Below are 25,975 nucleotides of genomic sequence, written 5' to 3'. Positions count from 1 at the left end.
TTGTCCATTGTACGTATTTGTTTTTTGTTTTTAGATAAATTACATACATATAATTAAGTACATTTCTATGTATAAACAGTAGTTAGCACATTTAAAATCTAAAATAAGGGGCTCATTAGTTTCACACAATTACTTGAAGTAGTGTATATGAAAGAGTATATAAGTATTTAAATTTGGCTTAAGTTTTCTTCTGATTTATCATTTATTGTGCATGATTGTTATCAAGATTTCTCGCTACACCCAAGCAAGTTATGCCAATAAATTTTATTTCATAGTCTAGAGTATAGAAAAGTGTAGAGTATTGTTTAAAACGTTAATAGGCATAAAAAGAGTTGAGTGCTACTTGGACTCTCATAGCATCACAATAGATCACAAGAGACAGAGTTGATTTGATACGCCTTTGGTTTTTCTTATTTGGTTTTTTCATTTTCTTTTGTAAGGTGTCACACATACAAAAACTGAAGTGATCATACAAACATACAATCAGATTTACATACATATATAAATACCCATTTAATATTACATTTTGGTTGGTTTGTTTTTTTTTTTTTTGTTTGTTTTTGTTGGTTTCTTTTAAATTATGTTTATAATAATACAATATAATATAATTCTTAAATGTTCAGTCCAGTTTGAGCTTTTGGTTTTCCCCTTTTTATTTTGTTGTTTACATAAACATTAATTAAAATTAAGTTAATCTAATATTTATACGTTTAAACACTAGAAAATAATGTCGATATGCTTTGTTGTTAGACCCCAAATAAAATACACTAAACCGAACGTAAAATATGCACAATAACTAAAAAGCAACTAAGATTTGATGCAGTTTGATTGTTTGCTGGATATTAAACCTATTCAATTGTGGACACAATTTATGTTTACTCGACAAATCAATAAACACATTATAACAATAACAACAACAACAACGTAAATTCGTCATATTGTTTAACTCAATACATAAAGTAAGAGCGTCAGTAGAATTTTGATTGTCCCGTTCGTGTTGTTCTGCTGGATGATGCACAGAGCACTGATCATACGAATTTGTTTTAGATAATAAGGTTGTCTTGTATACATACATATATTTATATATAAATTCATATATTTTGGTTTTTATCAATTCTAAGCTAAATCTACTACAACAATAATAATTGTTTAAACTGCTGTTGAAAGCATTTCTTGTTTAAGTTTGTGTTTGTTTTTCCTAAAGCTTAAAGAGTTTTCGTGCCTTACGATCTGTTTGCCGATCAATCAATGTATGTATATAATATATAGATATATGTATATCAATTATACTCTGCCTTCTGCTGTACTATATATATATATATATATACTATTTCAACTATACAAATTGACTTGCACAATACTCAAGTAGTTAAAGTTACAGACCGTTAAATATAATAGCTTACCATAGAGACAATGCATAGACTGATACTATGATACTGTGTGTGGATACTGTGTGTGTATTCACCTTAGTAGCAGTTTTCTAAACATTTTTGGTTTATTTGTTGGGTGGTTGAGTTATGGATGACACTTGGTCCAGATTTATCGTAAATCGTGTGTGCTTGTTTGACTTGGTTGCCTTCAAAAATATTGTGTGCTATATATGCTTTATAACAATGTTATTGTATGGATATATTGATTGCTCTGTTGTACGAATTGGCTGGTGTCGAATAGGTACGCTCTAGGTACATGATTTCCTTCAAATAAGTAGCTAGACAAATTTTATTCTCTACCAATGCAAGCTTCCAAGTGTCGAATTCAATTGCAAATCAACCAAAGAAAAGCAGCGACCAGTATATATAATTTAAATTGAAAGCATTTTCAGTTTTGTTAGTTTTGTCATTTTGGAAGCTGCATTGCAAAGTTTATCCGATCTTGTCGAGTATTTTGATATATATCTTTGCACAGATATGTAGCATGTTTGTATGTCTGCAGTTTAAATAATTCGAAAAATATTGATATGATTCTGTATATGATATATGTATGTGTGTATGTATGCCATAGATTCGAGTGTATTCACATGATCGACATGAATCAATGCCTAGGTAAGTAGTTAAGTTCATATAATATATGCATGAGTATAGTGTATATAAGTATATAAATTGATTGCATTTAGCAAATATTTTTAGTGTGCTTTTGTTTCAATATTTGAGTTAGGAGCGTGTTTGTTTGTTTGTTTCTTTTGGACTGTGTTTAACACATTTTGGGTACTCTAAATACATATAAATTGTTTATATATTTATGTTGTAATTAAGTAATTGTTGCTCGGATGACATCAAATTTGCTCTCTAATAACATTTAGAATTAATTGAAATTTCTTTTTGTTTTTGTTTTTGTTTTCGTTTTTTTTTTTTTTTTGGCTGACGTTTACAATGTTTGTATTGTGTAAATACTGTATACATATAGCGCTAAGATAAGTTCATTATTGGTGTTTAATTAATGGACCGAAATTGCTTTAAAAATATATAATATAGTTTCATTTAAATTCAATAATCATTTTAGTTACGTCCGGAGAATAGTTGATACTGTAATAAAGTTGTTGCAAAATAATTAGGCCATCAATTTTTGATTTTGACTCGATCTTCAATATAAGCTATAGAGAGATGTTAAATTTGTAACTACGATCATACAAAGAGTGGGATTTCGGCTATAACCCGATAAATACTGAATACGGCTGAGTTATATGTATGCTAGAGTAGCTGACACCGATTATAATACGAATATAAAACGTACATGGATCACAACGAAGGAACCGGAGATAAGTATGTGGAGAGTAGAAAACTGGGGGTATACACATGATTATTACAAGTATATATAGAATATTGATAATAATAAAAGGACAACGACTAATGGTTTTATTAATTTGTTGTTTGTTTTAAGGATTTTTAAAATACTTGGCACTTGGTTTTTATTGATTGATTGATTTAAGGGATTTTTTACTAGGTACAAGATCATGCACACATTATACGACTACAAATCGCGGGTTCCTTGGGTTGGGATCTGCTTTGGAAATGTTTCGGTCGCTTCAAATGCAAACTACACATCGATAGTTAGTTACGGTTATTATTGGTACTGGTGTGTGTGTGTGTAGGTGGGTGTGTGTGTGTGTGTGCGGGTGTGTTTTGTCTGTATGTGTTTGTCTACAAAACCACTACTAAGGTACAATTGTTAAGGGGGGGTGGGCGTGTGTGTGTGTGCGAGTGTGTGTGGGCTTGAGTGAATATTTGGATAGTTTGGTTTGGATTCTCCTCGACTTATAGCATACTTAACGTTTATCCATAAATATACATATATATTGATAAATGTATTTACTTTCTCTCGCATCTGTTGTATATCGAGTATATTTATATGTATAATTTTCGCATTTGTATGCAGCTACAGAATGCGAAAACTCTAAACTTTTAAGGCACATTTTGAAGTTTAAATATATGACTTACGATAACAATAGATGTGTTGTATAGCAAAAATAAAATGAATTGATACCAAATCAAATAGCAAATAGCTAAACAAACATACACACACACACGCAAAGGGGACGCAGCATATATGAAATGTAGGCGGGGTCGAGGGGGCTTTTTACAACATAAAAACAAGCACAAAGGCAGCCAAAGCAACAATATCGTTAAATACATAGCATTAATTATACAAAATACGATTCACGCATATAATAGATTTAAACAGCAATTACGAGTACAATAAATTCGCAATGATTTCATTGTAAATTGAGTTGGGTAGAAATACAAATGCATATCAACATCGTTAGTCAGTTTATACGTTTAGTTGCAAGTTGTTTAAGTTTTAGTTTAAGTTTTAAGTATAAATTAGTTTAGCAGCGCCTTCAGCTCGAGGAGCACGTCTTCAGTGTCAGTCATTCAAATAAGAGTGTAGAGAGTTCCATGTACTTAAAGGTACTTATGTTCATTATCTTTACTTCTTGATATTCAGTTGTATAGATTTTAATATTTATCTCTGCGTTAGTTGTATTTCCAGATATATAGTACTATATATATATTCTTGTGCAATGCAGATGGGCAGAAAGTAAAATGGCAAGTCAAGTAAATAGTAAATAGTAAATACATAACAATTCCATTTATATAAATATACGTATATACAAGTTCATATCAAATACGAATACGAATATAGTACAGTACGAGTTTTATGAGTGTATTCAGTTGTTTCTCTTGTGCTGTTCATAGACAATCACAATTTAGTTTAGACATAAGAACTGAGCTTAACGAATTCGAGCATGCATTTAATGTGTTCTTCAAATTGACGTCGATTTATCAAGGATTCGTTTTGGAATCGAATTGTACCGATTCTAAATTAACAAATGTGCCTAGTTATGTGGACATTCGATTGAATTCAGCCACATTCAAGTACAGCATTAGTTAATGACTCACATTTATCACAGTGCCTACATAATCCGCATTTTGAGCATTTGCTACAGCTCATTCGGACAACATTTCAAAACCAGAAATCCCATTTACATTGTCCATAATTTACTTAATCCTTGAACTTTAGCCTACTTTCGCTCGATTCCAAGTGAATTCACCCAATAAATCGACCTCTTATTGAGAGAGTATTAGTTAACTCTTCGATATGTTTTTTTTTTGTTTTTTTAATGTTAGTTGGAACGCAAATTGAAATAGTAAAAGCTTCATTTCAATCAAATGATTGAAAACAGTTGCAAGCAAAATACATGCAATTTAAGGCTTAAAAGGTAAGCAAAGAATTCAACAAACTTTTAAATTAAATTAATTACATATTTACAGTCAACAATGGAGCATACCCAGCCATGTAATTAAACCACTTTCTGGGGGGAAAAAGCAAATGCAGCGATTGTCACAACTGTCAGTTTAAAATTAACTACGCTAAAGTGTCATTGTTTAATATTATAAAAAAAAAAAAATATAATATGTGCTCAACTAATTTGTTGTTGTTTGACTTGATTCTCAATAACAATTGATTTGACACAATGACAACGAGTTTCAACAAAACTAACATCACGTTTGCACATTTAACTACATTTTGGGATTTCAATTGCAATATGCGCAAACAGCATATACTATATGTGTGTGTTAGTGTGTGTGTGTGTGAGTGTGTGTGTGAGATTGCGTAAGTTATAGATATCAATTGTAATGAATAATTCAATTCAATTTATAATGAAAGCCCAAAAAAATTGACATTAATTTATATTCATTTCTTGAATAATAAAAATATGTATTCAAATTTCGATGTGAGTGTGTGTATGTGCGTGTGTGCCTGTTTGTGTGTGTGTTTCGCTTTTGAGTGAATTATACGCAGCAACAACTAATAAGTAGATATAATTATAATAATAGCAATAATAATAATGACAATAATATGCTACCAAGTACATAATATAACAATCATAATATGAGTTATAGTTATGTGTGTATATAGTATACATATATATGTATATGTGATAAATAACTTTCGTTACGATTTATCGGATATGTATTCAATGCGACATTAACATTTATTGTACACTTACGAATGCGTATTATGCTATTGTTAATAAAATTGGCAAAAACAACATATCTTTTTTTTTTTTGTTTTGTTTGTACACAATTCTCGAATGTGTTTTAGTTAGTTGTTAATTGTAGTTGAGTACGTATGACTAAACTATATATAAGTAGTAAATTATAAGTACACATATAAATATATGCGTGTATATGGTAAATATATTGATAATAAGTTAAGTTTATTTGGTTTGCTTCATTTTACCCTCTGCCCCATTTTTGCATACAACTTTTAGTGATAATCTCATTTGGTTCATATTGTTTTGTTTTTTTGAGTTACAACCTTTTCTCGAAAATTTCGACTCAATTCGATTGGGTTATTCTTTTATTATTTTGGCGTATTCAGATTGAGATTCATGTTGCGTTGCTGCGCCCTGTACCGCACATTGCTGTAGCTGTAGTTGTAGTTGTAACTGTTGTGATTGTAATGGTAATTGTTGTAATCAGCCGGAGGTTGGGCCCCGCCGATTTCGTTCAGGTTATATTATTGACTGAATGTTATATTGAGTGACGGACACTTTCGGACGCTGTTGTTGTTGCGCGTACCATTCACCCGCAATAGCGGCACCGGACTAACCGTACCGGATACGGAAGTTAATTGTCTTACCATGCCGGATCCCAACTGTTGCAACAGGCCCGAACCGGAGCCGAGTGGACCCGATGACAGCACAGTCGATGTACGGCGCGAACGTATCGATTGCATACTGGATGACAGCAGAAATGGTACACTGCTCGATGTGTTGGGCATGGAGCCACCCTGTTTTTGGGAGTACAATAAAGGAGATTTCTTTGGAAGATTAGTTAAAGCTTGTCACCATGGGTGCTTCAGTTTAGTTGCGAGCTGTGCGATCTGAAGAGTTCTTCTTGTTCTCTTTTTATTTTTCGTGCTTGAATAAATACAGAGTGTTGTTAGTTTTGAGTGTGCCTAAATAGCAGCTGAACTGAGTGAATGAGTGTTTACTAAAGCTGATACACAGGACATGTGAGTATGCAACAAACAAACAAACAATCGAACAAACAAACAAACCAACAAATCAAATAATGGAGCTCGCGTCGAGCCCAATCAACAGCCAGGAATAAACACAGCGCAAACACTGTAGCATAAATATTTATGAATATTAAGTGAATACTTAGTAAACAGGTATGAATCAATCGAGTACGCGTATGTACATGGAATCCAATTAGAACGCGCAGCGAGCACAAATTTGGTTAGGATGGGCGCCGTTTCGAACTCAAAATACAAATTACATTAACATAAAAATTCAACATCAGCATACACATGTCTGAGTGCGTGTGCGTGTTATGGTGTGTGTGTGTGTGTGTGTGTGTGTGGTGAATAGTTAAAAGCGGAGAGCAGAGCGAAATTCAAATAAAATTCAATTGAAAAAATCCGAAATAATGAAACGTGTACTCACGATCATGCTCCGTGCAAGCTGCAAATTGTATTAATTTATTCGATTTATGTTTTTTTTTTTTTTTTTTTGTCGATATAGTTATATGTTATATATATATAATTGTTGTTCGTACATGGAATGGAAAAACGAAAATACACACATGATATAAATACAGCATATATGCATAGTAATGTATGTACGTGTGTGTATCTGTGTGTGTGTGTGTGAGTGTGTGTTGCACTCTATATGACTTGAAGTATGGGTAGTCCACAGCGTAAGATGCGCGCTTAACAAGAAGTTCAGTAACATCAATTGGGAAAAAAGCACAAACATTAGAAATACACTTAAACTCTTATGTATAGCTCTGTGTGATGGTATTTGTGTAGCCAGTGTGTGTGTGTGTGTCTTGGCTTTATATACCAGTCGAAATGACAACGCAACATTACAAGAAAATACAAATACAAAAACAAACACAAAATCAAATCAACAACTGAACACGATCGGGACATTTAATGAATAAGTTAAGTTAAACAATATCTTATTTCGAATTATTTATTCTTCGGATTGTTGGATGTATGTGGTGTCTGCTTCATTCGTGTTTAATGTGTTCCAAATACCTATTCGCCATTAGTTTTCTTTTTTTTTTATAAATTATTTTTCTTTTAAAGACATAAAGACTTCATATATAGTACAGAAACATCAAGTATGCAAATTGAAATATCGCCTTGTCAAGTGTGAAATTTTTAAAAAAATATTTTTAATACATTTAATTACGGCAAAAAGTATACAGTTGATGCACATTTTCGAAACCAGCGACGTTGACAAACAGTAAAAAAAACCCTCTTGAAATGTGACCTTTACTTACGGCTCCTTTGCATTCACATAACAATTCTCAACAGGTTTAAAATATATATATATATATATATATATATTTATATATGTACAAATGCAAAAATTTTACAACGTATATAAAATAAAGAACAAAGTATAAAAAAGTCAAGTTTCGAATTTACACAAACAAACAGTAAATGTCAACTTTTTCATATACACTGCATTAGCATAAGCAGCCGGTTTGAAGGCTTGGCACGCCCACAGAGACAAGAGAACAGCCTCTTGAATATAAGTATACGGAAAAAACAATCATAGAAATGACTGTACAAAATGTAAATCAAGACAGTTGCAAATTAGTTAAAGTTCAATACATAGACAGAAGGCAACAAATATAAATGAAAAAGAATAAACCAAAGATACAATCAAACCGAATTTTTGCTGTTACATTTTCCATTCAGGCAGCACGTCAAGGTAAGTACAGAGAGTATCAGAACGATTCAGGCAGCATACGAGTTTTAGATTCTAGTTAGGCAACAGTTCAAATGCAACTTTTTATATTCAAATTCAAACTCATATCCAAAACTGACTTGCAAGTTGCGGTTGCACATGTTCAATAAGAGCAAAAGTTTTACGGTTTGTGAGTGAGTAAGAGAAACAGAGATACGGAGAGAGAGAGAGAGAGAGACAAAGAGAGAGCGAGCGCCAGAAACAAGTTGGTATGAGCGAGCGACTTCCGGTCGACATATTTGGGGACTGCACACACAAAAACTGTAGCATACATTTCGGGGCCAACTAAATACTTTTGCTAGCAGCCGTTTGTTTATGAATGTGTGTGCGTGCGCCAGTGTGTGTGGGTATGTGTGTTTGTGTTTGTGAAGTTGTGTACAAAGTTGAGTTTGATGTCGTGCAAATGTTGACTGCTTGACGACGACAACAACAACAACCACAATGAAAACAAGAACAGTTAACAAACACCACAAGACAATATCGTTGCTCTCTCTGAATATGGATGCTGCACAACTACAAATGGACCCAAGCACAGCGTGTTGTTGTTGTTGTGGTTGTGGTTGTGGTTGTAATTGTTATTATTTTGTTGCACAATATATGAATATCAATTTGTAAATCACTTCTGTGTTTTTTAGACTTACAACATAGGCTGAGGTGGAGGGCACCGATAGACTCGATCCAGAGCTACCTCGGGCGCCGTACTATATATGGTATATGTATATATATATATGCATATATAATATGTTTTATATATACATATGTTTATAGGAAAGCGAAGGAAAGTTGCAAAGAGACACAACGGCGACGGCGACAATATTTGTTTTGTGTTATATTGTTTTTTTTTTTTTTAGTTATTTTTATTGTGTTGAGACGAGCGAATGGTGGGGCGGGAGAGTGAAGATAAGATAAAAGAGCGTGTGTTAGAGCGTTTGGCAAATTGATATTTTGGTTATCTTCTTCTTATCATTCATTGCGGGAAATGAGCTGATCATAAGTATTTATAAATATACAAAATAGTTCGTAATCATATAATAAAAATTAAATATAAATTAAAATAATTATTATAATATAGAACGGCATGTTTCTCATGTTCATGTTGTTCTCAAGATGTGCGCAATGTTGAGCGGCTTTGTTGTTATAGTTAAGTAGCTGTAGCTTTAGTTTTGTGATGACAACTGTACTTTGTTGTTGTTGAACTGTAAAATACGCTATATGCTACTCGCTAGGCGCTATGGGTAAATACAATTTGAAAAGTAAAACTCTATTGTAAAGGCAGGGGAAAAGAACTCGAAAAGTCAATTGTAAGGAACTGAAAAACTGAAAGCGCATTAAAAGGAGATTTATTTTCTTTTTCATTTTTTTTTTGTTAATAAAATATCTGAAAGTGTCCTTTGTGACTGGCAGCAGTCAAACAAACAATAGAGAGCAGAGGTCAGTGCAGCAGCACAAAACTGGGAGAAACGAAACTCAACTGAATGCCAAATGAAGCGACCACAAAGGCAGAAAAAAACAAACAAAACAAAATTGCGCTCACAAAACAAATAATAATAAACAAGAATCCAAAACGTGTAAGCGCGTATCCCAAAACACAAACAACTTACAGTTGGCGGTGACAAATTGATGGTGGAGCCGCGTCGCTCCTGGGGTCCAATGCTCGAGTGCCGACGGGTGGGCAGGCCGCTGCCCGGTGTGCCGCCCGGCGAGGAGGCGCATGAGGGCGCGATGCGTATCTTTGGTGTCATCAGCGTGTTGTCCGAGAGCCGTCGATTGGGAAACACATTGCCGACGCGCAGGAAATTGCTATCCGGTGACGATGGCGAGCAGCCAAACCACCAGCCGCCCAGCATGCCAGAGCCTGAACAAATATGCAAAGATGCATTATGCAGAATTACAATTATCACGTACATTGGCCAGCTAATTAGGTTTAATAATGTGTTGTTGTGCATCCTGCAAGCTTCTCCAAAATATTTCGGCTGTACAGTGCCTGCCACAGTATGTGGCCACGTGTGGCAATGTCATGTCCGTGTCTGTCTCTGTGTCTGTGTGTGTGCATTCGCTCCGCTGTCATTGTCAAGGACAAACGCAAAATCTGCGGTTGCAGCTGCGGCAACTACTGCATGTGACTCGTAACTGTACACCTTGTACCCCACCCCACACCACCTGACCCCACAAGCCGCCTGCCTCTGCTGCTGATGCACCTGCACCTGGCAATTTGCGTCAAAAGTTATTTACTTGACTGTTTGCACACTGAGCTGCAACTGTGGCATTTGCATCCAATTCCATTCACTCTTATTCACGGCCTACAAAAAAATTGTGCTTTCCCATGAAATTCAATTATGAACGCACAAAAATTCGTAAAATTATTAAAGAAAAAATGCGAAAGGTATATCAATAAAATTCTGCTTAATTTTTTACGACTCTCCTGTTTGTGCCTAACATATTCTCAATAATTTCACTATATTTAATTGCAAGTTAACAATATCAACATGCGTTCTTAGTCGGTTCAACACAAAGCAATTTATTTTTTTCTGCTTTTTATCGGAAAACTGACATTTATCGGAAAACTTATTTAACTTCTTGTTCATTTGATGGCTGTACTTGAACAGCACATATGAACGTAAATCGAATTATACTTCTGTTTTGTAGAGTTATTATTATTATTTCTTAATAAAATGTATAACGCATAAAAGCAGACGTCCCCGAACCCAAAATGTATAAACATATATTTAAAATCAGCATGAACAGGCGAGTTCATATAGCTTTTGTCTGTCTATTTGTCTATCTGTTCGCTAGTCGTTCAGCTATAATACTATGGTCTTGAAACTTTCCATAATCTTCGGCGTTCCGAAGATATCATTACTTTCTATTTTTTATAATTAAATTCACTTTTTAACTAACCATTATTTATGCTAAGGATATATTATATAAAATGCTTAAAAGAGCTTTTTGTACAGCTAAAATATTGTTTATATGTTTATGTTTTGCCTCAAACAAGTCTTTTGCCTGGATTTAATCTCTTAATACCACACTCAATTCTACGCTCAATAAACTAAAAATGCTACTCTTAAGAATACTTTTGGCACATCAATTCAGCTTGATGTATACGCTAAAAATCCAACTGAAAGCAACCAGCCAGGCGTATGCGTAATATCGCAAAAACATATGCAATGAAGCGTAAATATTGAATGTGCTTATGATAGCTGGCAAAGTACAGTGTGTAAAGCACACAAGGCCCAGACACATACACGGCTAGGCCATATATCGTCAACATATTGTGTTTGTTTACTGTTAACCACAAAAACCGCAGCGTTGCCGCAGTGCCCCTTGCCCCTTGCCACTTGCCATTTGCTGCTGCTTGTTGCATTGGCCATAGCACGCAGCAGCAGCCAATCTCTTTGCACTTGAGTGGGAAGCGTGGCAGCAACATGTCAATTTGCAATATGCAGTTGGCTCACGTAATTTACCAGAGAGAAAGCCGCACACACACGCACACACACAGACACGTTCGTCTCGTTGACATTGCAACGGGCCGTGAAATGTGAGTCGGGTGCGAAAAACCGAGCGACTTTTTGACTTGCATCCAACTCGTGCATTTGCGTCAAATTAAAAGTTTGCCCCACTCTCACACGCACGCCCAAGGGCCATGACATTGTGTTTACAAGCGATTAAGGACATCATAATAAATCATCGTTAAGGTTGAAAGTTCATTAAGTGTTGCAGGTGCAGGTAACACGTTCCAAGCCCCGACTCCGACTCCGCCTCCGCCTCCGCTACCGGCTGCCGTGTGGCCGCGGGCTGCGGGCAGCCGCCTCACTGGCTTTGATTATAATTTTCATTTTCATTTTAATTTCCAATTTTCATTTGCATAACACAATTAAATGCCGCTGCTCACGGCTCATTTTCGGTTTGACAAATTAGTGAGCGCTCCTGGACACGGTCTGATTAGGCGGCCAACCTGCTAAACTGTCACGTACCATGGATATCAAACGGAAAGCCCGAGTGGAAATTCAAATGAAAATGTTCAATTAAGCCGCTCTTGCGGCTAAGCTCATTATTCATTATGCAATCAACAGCGAGCACGCCTACCTGGCATACCTGTCATAGCAGCTGGCACATCTGCACACTTGTCGGATTTTCCACTTACCACCAGAATTCTTGCGCGCCATATCCTCGGCACTGGATGTCTTGCGCTGATCAATACGCAAATTGGGTATATTGAATGGTGGGGCATTCATGTTGTCCGTGGAGTACTGATGCCGCAATGTGCGATGCCGCTCCGGCGAGGCCATCGATAGGTTGTCCAGCTTCAATTTGTTGCGCTGCTGACGATCGATGGCCTCCAGCATTTGCTGCAGCACCTGCAATATGGACGATGGCCACGGCAATTGCCATCCAAAATTTGCAATTACCGAACATTTTTGGCTGACTCATAGTCAAATATGTTACCTCAAGCAGATAGCAATATTGCTCAAAGTTCAACGACGGATTGACAGTGTGCGGTATGAGCAGGGGCAGCACATTGGTGGCCATCGTTTCCACAGTTAAGCCATAGGATTTGTCCGCAAACAGCTTGTGGTAGATGCCTGCAAATTGTATGCCATATCATTAATAGTAAGCAACTGTCAGGTTCTTGTTGTTGCTCGCTGCGTAATTCTAATCAAACACAAACACACACACAGTATTTCATGTTATAAGCAAGTAAGACTATTCTGGTTAGAATGTCCGACTAGGGGATACCCTGAACCTTCTTCTACCAATACCAAATGCTGGTCGTTCAAAGGAGGAGAAGGGTGGATGTGCAGTGGCTATAAAATGAGATATACTGAATCTGTATATGTTATTGTAGAAGAGACATATTACAATTGGTGACACCAGCAATGATAACTAAAGAGCTTTGCTCAATCTATATCGGATTCGATATAGATTTTGATCTCGCTTATCGTTCCTACATTTAAAATTTCAAATCTCTAGAAATATGTACATACGGAGAAACGGACGGATGGACTGACGGACTGATGGACAGACATATGGGCACGGCTAGATCGACTTGGCTATATATGCTGATCAATAATATATATATAGTTAATGGGGCCGGAGATGTTTTCTTTTGCCTGTAACATACGTTTGCACAAAATCAATAAACCTTTTTTCGCTATTTTCAATAGGATCAGGGTATAACAAACGCTATAGAAGCTAGAAAATATAGTCCATATCTCAAGTCTCAAGTTGCAAAATTATATAAAACCTTCTTACGTAACAGACGGACTAAACAAGAACAATATACTCTTTTTTATAAAAATATTAAATTTAAGAAACCCGTTTTATACAACTGCTCACAGTCACATGCCTTAACCCACACACACAGTTGGCTCAGATTCAATTTTATGATATTTAATTAGTTTTTATTTCCACAATAACAATGCTGGTCGTTTCCATAGGAATGAGTGTGTGTGTGTTGCGTATGTTTGTGTGTGTGTGTGTGTGTGTGCGTGTAAAATTCTATTAACCTTTTGCAGTCAGTATCAATTGAATTTATCTGGAGTTAGCCAGTGCAAAGGTTGTTTGTTCTACTTACGCACAGTCCGCATGATAATATCCGGATCTGGTATGCGGACATTTGCCAGCAAGGGCAGCACCTCCTCCATAACCTGCAGGATTATGCCATGGCAACAGTTCAATGGGGCTTGTTGGAGACTGGATTAGTTGGTAAACGCACCTGTGCCCGCTCCATGCGGTCCATGACACGCTCAATGCACATGAGCACGTTCTGCACTATCTTTGGATCCGTGATGTTCTTCTCAAATACCAATTTGACTTTGGGCAAAACCATGCGACGAATGGACAGCTCATCAATGCTATCAAACACATTGGCCACGGCCACAACAGCCGCGCTCTGTGTAATGGCAAATTATTATATTACAGGAATACTTATTAATAAGAGAATATCCGATATGGACGTATGCAATGGGTATCTCTGAGATAATCAATCAATGAAACTATGACAGCTGCTTGGTTCTATTATCAGCTTCAAGTTGAGCAAAAGGATCGAATGTTCTGACATCCTTATCTTCCGATAATTCAGCTATCAATCTTTTCACGTTAAATCTGGACATTGCTACCTTACAATAGAAATTCTTCTTATTTCAAGTAACTAACTGTATGCCGCAAGAGGCCTCTAGTTAATTTTACAAACGATATTTAGCTACTTGAAATTCCGAGTGTCAAAAACTGTTTCCTAGGCTTGTTGAAGAGTCCATGGTTAAGTATTACAAATAAGAAGAACTTTCGTAGGCAATAAATTTGAAGTGGCAACCGAGTTGCTTAAGAGGCATCTTTGTGCCAGAGTTAATTAAGAAATTTCTGCTGTAATTACACAATCAACGCTAAGGCAAATGCCAACTCAGTTGACTTGTCAACCCATTCTCCCAATCCCATTCTCCCCACCTCTGTCGCCATCAAGTTCTCTCTCACTTCCTGCAGCTGTCTGGCTAATTTGCATATCTATGCCAAGTCAGGTAAACTGAAGCGAACGTTTTCGAGTTGTGCTTACCTGCACTTGAATTGTGGATCCGTCGAATGAAAAGAATAACATTGGCATTATATCTGTGGTGACATCCTCCGGTTTCGTTTTCTCAATTATCAAGTGCAAGTTCTCAAGTATTGTGACGCTCGCCTGAATGGATTTCGGTGTGTTATAGACAATTCTGTTGACAGGGATACAAAGGAAAATAATATATATATACATACACTTATTTTTATTTGACTTGGCGAAAAGTTTCGTTGCCGTCACATTTATTTAATATTTGTATAAAAAATGATGCCAAATAAAGGCGTCATTATTGTCGCACTAACCGGGCTTTGAGTGTGCCTCTCTGTGAGTCGTTGAATTTGTGTGTGTGCGTGAAAAGTTGTTATTTGCAACTTTTATGACAGTGTCAATAAGCGTCTTACAAGAGTCCGAAAACTTTTTTCGCCCAACTCAAAAGTTATTCCAATACGAGGGCTCCTTGCGATGCTTAGAAAATTATTCTTGTTGCTATTTAATCAGAGATATTTGCAGGCATATTTGAGCCAGTACTATTGTATAAAAGAGATATCCTATTTTCACATCTCCGAATTGATATTCTATCTCTTAAAATGCTGCTATTCAAATACTTTACTGATTGGGAATCTTCCATAGGAAGGATCTAATCCTCTTTGTACTCCAACAGTCACATTTTAAATTATTCGAACTTTTCTTTTTATAGAAAAGTAATAAATTAGTCACTATGTATCTAAGGCTAGATATATTAAGCGAACGCTTTCAAAAGTCAAGAGATATCGATAAAGAAATATATTATCATGGAAATGAAAAACCTGATGTTGCCTTTTTGATTTCCCCTCGCCGTGTATAGCAGCTGCAGCCGGATCCGTGTGGTTTACTAATTTATAGATGCCTGGCAGGCGGCGACGAGGCCACAAAAGGTGCGCATAGTCCTGACATAGTTGGCCCCATCACAAAACTTTGCACGCTGCCAACTTTAACTTCAGCCTGTGGTCTATAAATTACAATATGAGCTGCCGCTTGTCTATACTGTGGCGTTCCTCTAGCTGTGTGTGTGTGTGTGTGGGTGCAATAAAACGCCATGAAAATTAAATAAAAAGTGTCACAAAAGTTTTTCAATTGTTCAAGAGCAACACAAAAGTTGAAGTCGCCACCGCCGACTGTCCATTGTTTACTTGCCCAGGAGCTATCGTGGTGGCCACAGCCACAGAAACCACACACACAGACACACACACACACACATACACAGCCAGCACAACAATAACAAAAGGTCAGCGCTACTTAACTGTTAAATGGTAGGCGGTAAGCCTTCGCCTAAGCAGTTTGTGTGTGTGTGTGGGTGTGTGAGTTGTGCGTGTGTAAATGGGCGCATAATGAGCGCATGACACTCACTTCATTGTGGCGGACATTAGGGCATCGTACTCCGCATGCGTTGCCTCCTGAACGAACAGCATCACGGGCTGAAGGACCGCGGCGAGCACCTCGCCATTGTTAATCTCCGACTTGAGCATGGGCCACAGGTTCTGCCACCAGAGTTTCTGCAAGAGGAGGGCAACAATAGTTGTAAGGAATAACGTCCAAGTAGCTGATGGCCTTCCAATTGGTCAGACAATGGCGCTTCCTGGCGCCTCTGCCAGGGAAAACAAATGGCAGACGACAGTTTTGCAACTGTCATAAAATAGCACGTAATTTGCAAACTGTTATTGGGGTCCGCAAAGTGCTCAACTTGATGCCATTAATGATGAATGCGTTGACAGAGCTGGGCAGAAAGCCAAAAATGGACGCTGATGTGTCCGTAAAGCTGGCCAACATCCGTTTCCGGTGCGGGCGCGTTTTTCTTTTCTTTTTCGGAATACTTACGCGCGGTATCAGCGGCATAGCCTCTATCAAGGTGGTCTTATAGAACTGTGACTTCTGCTGCGTGTCCTTCATGTTGACCACGTCGAGGAATTTCAACGCATTAATAGCCGGATCGCTAAATGATACAAAACAAGAAAAGTCCATCAAAATTAAATACAGAATGACAGGCATTTTATTAACACTCGTCACCATTGTCACATTTATTAGCCACAAAACAGAACAAATGCCTTACGCAAATGTTTTTCTTTTTATTTTACATACCCTGTAGTCAACAGAAGGTACTTGATCGTTTTGAGCACCTGTTAAAATTTATTTCATGCGCATTTTTTTTTTTGTGCTTACTTTAATTATACTTTGACATCTAAATAAATTTGTTGGCACTTAATCCCTTTCGGGTACCCAATGTAAAAGCTGTTGAAAACTTTTCGGGCGAAAATGAATATAATCTCTAAAACAATTGTGGCATGCACACATACATACATATATACAAATATCTATAGTTGTGCATGGAAATAGCACAGGATTAAGCACAAAATTTTATGTGCTTTTCAGTTGTTTTTGCGGGCAAAGTTTTCGCTACTGAAGTGTGAAATGTTTATAGAAATGCGTTTTTATTGTTATGGAAATATAATTGGCTGATGTTAAATTACCAAAAACTGTTTACCTTTCACTGGTGCGCATTTATTTTCGCCACTCTTCTCCCCCCACCTCACCACAGGAAGCCCCGCATCAGCTTTTATCGTAGTGCGCAGACGGCACAAAAGTTGGATTACCCGGCATTGGAGCGTTGCCGTTGCGGGTAATTGAAAAATAGCCATAAAAGTTGCAAAACCAGTTAAATAATGTGCATTGGCATTGGTTGCAATAAAAACTGCGCTTGGTTAAACAATGAGTGCGGCCTTAAATCACATTGCGTATGCGCCCCGTTGCACACAAAGTGCCACTGTGCAAGATGCCACCAGTATTGCCTCTCTGGCCCATCTGATTAGCCCCGGGCAACATAATCAGCAATAAGGGCCGCGGCACGAACTGGGGAGTTCTGGTTGAGCTATTTGCAAGCGCAGCTAAAAAACGCACTGAATACGTTGATAACATTTAAATGAACTTCAAAGTGCCGCCAACAAGCTACTAACTGACTGACAGTCTAGCTGACTGGCTTGTGGGCGGCAACGGGGCGTATAACACTCAGTTTTGCCAAGCCAAAGATTTTGTCAGCCCAGCGGCCAACGCCTCAGCCGTGACTTTCAGTTTGTCTAAGCACAGCTCGTTGCACAGTGGCACAATTTCAAAGGCCTTCAAAGCTTCGATCCCCCATCTTTTCTATGACCCGAAAAAAATATATTCTCTAGCTCTGACAAATTTAAAAAAATTTTTTTTTGCTATCTTTCGATTATTTTTACTTCAATATTTCACGAAAAACCTAATTCAGAGGAGTTTTTTCTTCAAATTTTATACTCTGCGTAAAAGTGAAATTTTCTGGCCAGTTTTGTGCACACACAGCCCACTGTGCATTGCTTGCCTGGCAGTCTGCGAGTTTTATTTTATTTTTTTTTCTGGCGCATCTACCACGCCAGGCAGATGGAGCCTGTTGGCGGTCTGCCTAGCAGCTGCTGTCGTCATAAATCCGCCGCTCTCCGCAGTGTAATGGAACAGAGCGAAGCGCTTCGTTCGCTTTCCACTACTCACAATCAGCTCAAGAGATTCGCATTGTGTCTTTCAAGCCTGATTACCGCTTTCATTTACCAAACAGACGTAATTAAGGTGTGCGTCTGTATGTGTGTGTGCGTTTATGCGTGGTGTCTGTGTATGCAAGCGTGTGTGTGTTTGTGCGTGGTGTCTGTGTATGCAAGTGTGGGTGTGTGGGTGTGTGGGTGTGTGCGTTTTGTCCTTGGTTAGGTAAAAGTAAATGCTTCAATTGAATTTTAGCTACATGTACAAATTGGCTTAGAGATTGCGTGTCTTGTTTGTCTATGTGTGTGTGTTTGTGAGAGGGGTGTGTGTGTGTGTGCGTGTTTTTAACAGGTGTCAATTTCATTTGAAACTCAAACAAAAAACTTTCTGCTAAAACTGCGCAAATTGCTGTTGCTTTTTCTTTTGCTTGCTTTGCGTTTAGTTAAAAGTTAATTAATTTGCAGCAGATATGCGACAGTTGAGCAGGGGGCAGGGTCGGAGTCGGAGTCAGGGGCGGTGACTGCGACAATTTAGCTAGTTTTCTACTCACATAAAGTATTTGATCAGCTGCAGCAACTGAGCGGTGGGTCGCGCTGTCGGATCCCGACTGGCCATGCGCGATGTCGCCTCCTGCAGAGCAATGGGCAGCCGCGGCATCAGCTTATGCACATGGTCATCCAGCTGGAAAAGGTAAGTAAAGTCAAGAGCGATCCATGATATACGACGACAACTGAAGCCAGATGACCAATAAAAGGAAAAAGCGAAGCAACAACAACAAACTTGGCCACAACATTGGACGCAAACACTTGAAGTCTGGCTGAATGGGGCCAAAAGTTTTAATGACATGGCCGGAGGCATCTGGAGCATCAGCTACAGCTTCAGCTTCGGCACCTGGCTGAATAATTAGAGTTTCAAGTGGACTTTTGATTACATTTGCATTTGACAAAGCGGCGAATCTAATTACAGCCGGCAAACACAAGCAGCACACAAAAAACTTTACCCCAGCCGCATCACTTGCTACTTGGCTTCGGATCTGGCCGCAGGCTCAGGCGGCAAATTAATTTAGCTAGCAAAGACTCTTACCGTTTCCAATTGCTTGGCATAGTTGGATGTAGAGTTGCCGGCCTGTATAAGTGGTCGTCCATTGTTGTACACCGCACAGATGACCATGCCCAGGGAGAACATATCGCTCAGCAGGCTGCATTTGGAGCTCGTCTGCGTCTCGGGCGCTAGATTTCAATGAATTGTAATTGAGAGTTGGATTGGATTTCAGTTTCTTGTTTTTTTGTTATTCAAATGGAAGTTGATATGTGTTTAATGGTCACGCATTGTTTACCCATAAAGTCCAGATTGGGCTGTGCCATTTTTGATACCCTGTTGCTCCATGGTGGGCACGGAATTGAGCTATTCAAATCAGTCTCATTCATTCTTTCTGCAAAGCAACGACAACAGCAACAACAACGAAAAGAATTATGAATACAAATCGAGTGGCTACTCGTATTCATTTCAATTGAAACTCACCCACATATTCCATGCCAGCCAGCTTCCAAATGCCCCGCTTGGTTATTAGTATAGAAGATGGACACACATTTCGATGAATTACGTGACCGGAATAGTGCAAATAGGACAAAGCCTCCGTTAACTGAAAACGAGAAAGCATTACAACAAAAAAAAAAGTATACATCTCCATATATACACAGTCTTTCTCTGTCATTGAGTGGACCACACATTGGAATGGAGTTGTTTGCTTTACCTGCAAGAATCCATATTTCAGCTCCATATCCAAGAAATTGTATTCCTTTGCATGCGCCGGCCTTTGGGGCTGTGCCCCAGCTGCTGGCTGCGTCTGTGGCGTCCCGCCACCCGCTGCTGGCGCCACGCTGGCATTCTCATAGGTTTTCGACTCCTGCAAGACAGCGTGCCGCATAAGAATTGGCAGACACGTAGCCTCAACTTCACACAACCAAACCACCCAGCCCACCCACCCAAAAAAAAAAAAAAAAAACAAAAAAAGTAATGCTCTGTTTGCATTTTATGGCAATTGCTTTTTCAATTTTTCTCGCATTTTTCTTTTCACTTTTCTCGCAGCCTCCCAGCGGGTAAAATAACTATGTCATGAAGTCATAAACTTTGCAGACAATAAAGAAATTAAGGTGCAGAAACATGTGGCAAATGTAGCTCTTAAAGTAGCTTGTAAAATCTGCTGCAAACCTAGATTTTTGTGGGACCATAATATTTCTAGTTTATATTGTAGTTTTGGTAAAGAAACAACATTAGTTGCCTTATTGCTGGAACTTTGCTTTCTATGGGGAACGAGAGAGTAGACTAAGGAACTGCAGGATCTATATATACAATGTTGAATTCATTTAAGCTTTAAAATAACTAACACTCTTTAGTTATTTACTTAAGCTTTTTGACTTCAGTCTGAACATGTTTTTCGTTTCTTAAATTCAACTTTTAGCCAGATACAAAACATCCTTTAATCGCACAGTAGTCTTAGTCCTGTGTGGTTATTTAACTGAAGAGCTCTTTAATTGTTTGCCTCTTCTGACAAATAGTTGTATGTAATTGTCGTGAACAAATACTTTACTAAGTTCAACTTTGACATCTTGTGTGTGTTTTTGTTCCATTATTCTTGAACATATTGTTTAGTTTGTAAAACAATTTGGGTTTTACCCATGCAATTTTCAATGTAATTTAACTCGATTCGACTTTTGTTGGAATTGCGTTCGGTCTTTTTTAGTTTTTGATATTGCTGCTGCTTTGCTGTCGTTGTTGTGTGCACCTCAATAAACTAAAATATTGTCTGGCAGTTTTGGCTTGTCCTGGCAAAAAACAAAGCACATAGCACAAACTTGACTATATATATATGTGTGTGCGTGTGTCTGTGTGTGTATCAATTTCGGAGCTTTGCAAGTAAAACGAATCATTTTATTGACTCAATCTCCACAGCGTAAACTCTGCCAGCACGCAGTATAATTCAATTTAGTTGTATTTGTGTGTGTGTGTGTGTGTCTGTTGGCTAGTATGGGCGTGTGTGAGGGTGTGTGCGTGCTTTATGCATACGTCACATTGCTGTGCTGCCTGGCACTTGAACCGAAAGCCAAACTATGCAGTTGACTGGCTGCCATACGAAACTTTAACCGAACACAAAAAAGAACAGCAGCAGCAGCAACAACAACAACATCAACAACAAAAACAACATTTGATTGAAACAGCTGCCAGGAAAAGGCATAGAACCTAAAAACGAAGCCAAATTCACAATGGAGCAGAGGGCGACAACGAAAATTGCATATCCTGTTGGTCAGCTACCCGGCGGAGTACCGAACTCAACTGAACACAACTGAGAGCTGAAAACTGTGAACTGAACCAAACAACAACAAAAACAACTCACATGAAAGGCCAGCACATTTGAAAGGCTGGCAAAAATGGGCTCTGCGGCAAAGGCCAACGTATCCGCACTCTCCTCGACGGTATGATAGATTTGAAGTATCTGTTGGTTAGAGAGATCAAATGGATAATGGACAATATAAGGCAAATGTGAGCAAGCAAATTGTGTAAATGTAATTTAAGAAATGTGTTTTATCCTCACAGGCATACATATACATACATTATAGACATAGATCAAAATGTGGATACAGATTTGAAAAGGAAGATTAAAAGAGATATATTTTTATTATTCACATAATCTGCTTATCTACTTGAACTCTTTTTTCTATGCTTGTTATACCCTGTACTCAATGAAAATCGGTATCGTGATCTAAAGTAAGGCATCAAAAGCGAAGTTGATTTAGCCAACTTCGGTCTGATATTATATGAGTTAAGGCCTTAGAATGTAGAACTAGGCTTGATGTAATATTTACTCATAAGTTGATTACGAATATAATCGACTATTCTGGTTAGACTAGCCAATTAAAAGTCTTTGTCCCTACAGGACTTTAATTAAACATAATTATATACATACATATTTACATAATATATACTGCTTGTTAAAGAGTTGGTGAAAGTATATGCATGCCTATATACCCTTTATTTGCACACTCACCCTGGGATGACGAAAGCGTTCCAATGTCTTTACCGAGCTCTTCAGCAGCTCTGTAATGGTCTCCTTGCGGCGCGGCTTGTGCAGTTTCTCTGCCACCTTTTTCTCAAATATAAACACCGAACATTCCTATGGATAGAGGAGGGGTATTTGCGTAACACTAGAGTGTACTGGGGCCGTGGCTGGGGCTGGAGTTGGGGGGAAGCAACAGATTGTTGGGCGCGCTCACCTTGTTGTCACTCTTACGATACCCATCGTGTATGCGCCAGATGAGCTCTGGCCCAGCAGAGGCCACCGGCTTGCCAATCTCGAAGTACTGCGTTATGGGATTGCCCTCGGCGACATTCTGTGTGGATGTGGCGGCCGCCACGTTGGCGCTTTTGAACTTGGCGAACATTGTGCCAGCGGACGTACCATCGATTAGCTTTGAGAATACATTCGAGAAGCTGCCCTGACGCTTGCAATGTGGCACGCTGCCGCTGCTGCCGCCTATTGTTGGCGCTGAGCCACCAGCTGCACCGCCAGCACTTGCCGATAAGCCAGCCTCGCCAGCCGTTCCACTTGCCGATGATGCACCGCTGACGCTAGACAAACGTTCACGGAGCGTTATTCCCAAGCTGCTGACTGTTGTGACTGGCACATTAACTGATCCAATTGAGCTTCTCTCCTGTGGAATGCCTCTGCCTGCGACACCGACACCGACACCGACACCAACACCAACACCGACACCAGCACCCGTTCCCACGCCGTTATATGTATCGCATTTCGCAGTCGCCGCGTTGTCTCCGTAGCCATTCACATCGCCAGCGAGCAGACCTGCATTGCCGCCACTGGAATACTTGCGCGTGTGAGCGCCCTGACTGCCGCCTAGCGTGCCGCTCTGACCGAGCTCGAGTATTGTGCTGGCGCTGCGATTACGCGCCCCTGCCGCATTGCCCACGCCCACGCCGACGCCGACTCCTGTACCGGGTACCACGCCCACGCCCACGCCCGCACCCACACCCACACCCACACCTACACCCACACCGCCCACACTGCCCACACTGCCGTAGACACCGCCGACCTGAGCCTGCTGCTGCTGGCCAGTTCTGGCTGGTGAACCCGCTGCCACCGCTGCCGCTGCCGCTGCCACTGCACCACTGCCGGGCGTTATTCCAACAGCGCTGCCACTGCGACTGCGTTGCACCTCCTCGACGCTATCCAAACGTGAAAAAATTCTGGCCGCCGTTGTTGCCGTGTTGCTGCCCGCACTGTGCACCGCCAGCCGACTATGAGCACTTCCGTTTCCGGTTCCAATGCCAGCACCAGTTACCGTTAACGTGTCGCACCCACTGTTTACCGCAACAGCCAGCTGTTATAACTAAAGCTCAAGCCGCAGCGCTGCAAATAAAGAAAGAACGCATAATTTCCTTTTAATTGCGGTCACTTCACATGCCTCAAGCGCGTCGCTTCGTTTCCGAGTCGCTGAGGCGCACTAGACTCACGGCGCAGTCACTCGAAAACCAATTCATGTACCCTGGTCCATGCTCCACAGTGGGGTATATCGATAAAGTTCCAAATATCGATTTATTTACACTTTTTACATATACTTTTTGATAACAACTGGTAAATTTGCAGCATACAAAATTTGCACTCTGTGAGACTTTAAATACCGATACGATTTTTGTTAATACAATATTTAGTAAAAATAATATTATTTACCTATCGCAATGATATTGATATTGATATAATGTTATTTTTATTCAATGCTTCTCTTATATATTTATTTATGAAATCGATTTTCCTTAATTAAATAGTGGCTTGCATTGCGAGGGTATATTATAGTCCTTATAACACGTGCTTTCAACGCTCTCACTTATTTTGGCCTGGCAATTAATGCGCTTATTGCCGGTCTGACTTTACTTAAATTTATTTTCGTTTTTCCTCTCATTCTTCCGTCAGCTTCACACAAAAATGCACAATTAAAAAGTTAAATGAGCTCTCAGCGCAATTCAAACTGTGTGTCTGTGTGTCTGACTGTTTTTGTGTGTGTGTGTGTGTGTACGTGTGTGTCGTTTGGTTCATAATTTTATGAAAATGTGCTTAAGCACATTATCTCTTTATTAATTACTTTAAAAAGTAAAAACATTTTACGCATTTGCATTTTTAATTTGCAATTGGGCAAATTAAAATTAAATGCAATTCAATGTGTCAAAAGTTTCTGAGTGTAAATACGTGGCGTAATTTACTTATTGCAGTCACTGTGCACAGACTCAGACTGATTGCTCTTCCCCTTCCCCTCCCCAAACGCTGCGCTCACCTGAATATAACATTTTTGTTTGCTCTCGAGCAGTTGAGCATCTGTCAGAGGGTCTGAGCCCAACTGATGGCCACAAATTGACTTGGGAAGACTCTGGAAATGGCAAAGGCAATGCCATTGCAGGCAGGCAGCCGAATGAGCAACGTGGCCAAAATAAATTTCAGGGCAAACGTTAAACTATTTAGTACAAATACTTGGCGCTTTCTTTGGCATTGCCTCTCATTTTTACTTCATGGCAAAATAAATAAATTATGAGACAGCAACTAGCTTGCAGAGCGCCTAAAAGCACACCGAAGGCAGCGCCAGAGGGGCTGACAGACTGACAGACAGACAAACGGACTGGCAGACAGACTGACAGACGAGGCAAAACACAAGTTACTAGGTCAGCATTTGAAGCTTAAAGCCAGAACCAATGAACATAAGTACAATTCGGCTTAAATATTTATGGGCCATAAGCGAGTGTTGAACTTCAAACGTTGAATCAATAAACCCACGACGTGTATTCACGTGGATTACACCTGCAGCTGGTTCAGCTGGTAAGCCGGAAAAGCAATTGGGTTTTACATAAAAGTAACGTAAGTCCCTACAAATTTATATATAATTTTTTCTGCAAAGCAAGCAACTCACCAAGTCCCAATTCTCGCTCATACATCTCCAAAACTGAGAGTTTGTTAAGCAGACTGATATTTTGTTTTATTTCTTGTTAACAAAACGAGAGTTAAGCTGCCTAAGTTAAGACATGACAATACAATTCAAATAACTAGATTTTTTGCAGATATCACTAATTATAAAATGTACTATTAATTAATTAAATATAATTAGCTGTACATCGACTTTTGGAAGATTAGGAGAAATAAGACTTCCAAATATTGAAATTCATTGCATACTTTCAGGAGCATTGATTTTTGGTCACAGATATGTCATAATTTTTAATATAAATATGTGGCTACTTTTTAACGGCCAGCTACCTATTTTCACAATCATTCTTAACGCCCTGGAGAGGAGCCTGAAGATGAAGAATACTTAAAAGGACAGACCCAACAGATCTAGTCGATCATATATGTACTTTGAGAAAAATAGTCCTTTATGATAATGCCATTCTGGACGCGTACCGATTCCTACTATCGATTGGCATTCAAAACCTAAATTACTTAATTTAGCTACATTTGACATAAATAATATAGGGGTTATGTCACAATTTTGGCAAAATTAAGACAGATTTCAACCTATTCTCGTTTAATTACAAGCCAAAATAGACCTCCCTTTCATTTACTGCTTACCATGTATTGT

The 25,975-nt window shown here is 38.7% G+C and overlaps 1 protein-coding gene across 1 annotated transcript; it reads right to left on the bottom strand.

Moving 5' to 3' along the window:
• Positions 1–1,114: 1,114 nt before the first annotated feature.
• On the bottom strand, positions 1,115–23,897 carry bma (SCY1-like protein bma). The gene is made up of 20 exons (XM_070207855.1): positions 23,871–23,897; positions 22,616–23,737; positions 22,390–22,515; positions 21,739–21,837; positions 20,098–20,250; positions 19,866–19,986; positions 19,681–19,776; positions 19,428–19,573; positions 18,895–19,025; positions 16,674–16,788; positions 16,206–16,351; positions 14,820–14,973; positions 13,986–14,162; positions 13,845–13,917; positions 12,716–12,852; positions 12,414–12,627; positions 9,871–10,124; positions 8,911–8,970; positions 6,145–6,324; positions 1,115–2,522 (listed from the first exon to the last, which is right to left on the bottom strand). The coding sequence occupies exons 1-20, from the start codon at positions 23,895–23,897 to the stop codon at positions 2,496–2,498; spliced, it is 3,558 nt and encodes a 1,185-aa protein (XP_070063956.1). The 3' UTR covers positions 1,115–2,495.
• Positions 23,898–25,975: the final 2,078 nt, after the last annotated feature.

Source organism: Drosophila virilis, chromosome 3 (assembly GCF_030788295.1).
Source record: "Drosophila virilis strain 15010-1051.87 chromosome 3, Dvir_AGI_RSII-ME, whole genome shotgun sequence".
Taxonomy (NCBI): Eukaryota; Metazoa; Arthropoda; class Insecta; order Diptera; family Drosophilidae; genus Drosophila; species Drosophila virilis.
This window is presented reverse-complemented; position numbering and strand designations above follow the sequence as displayed.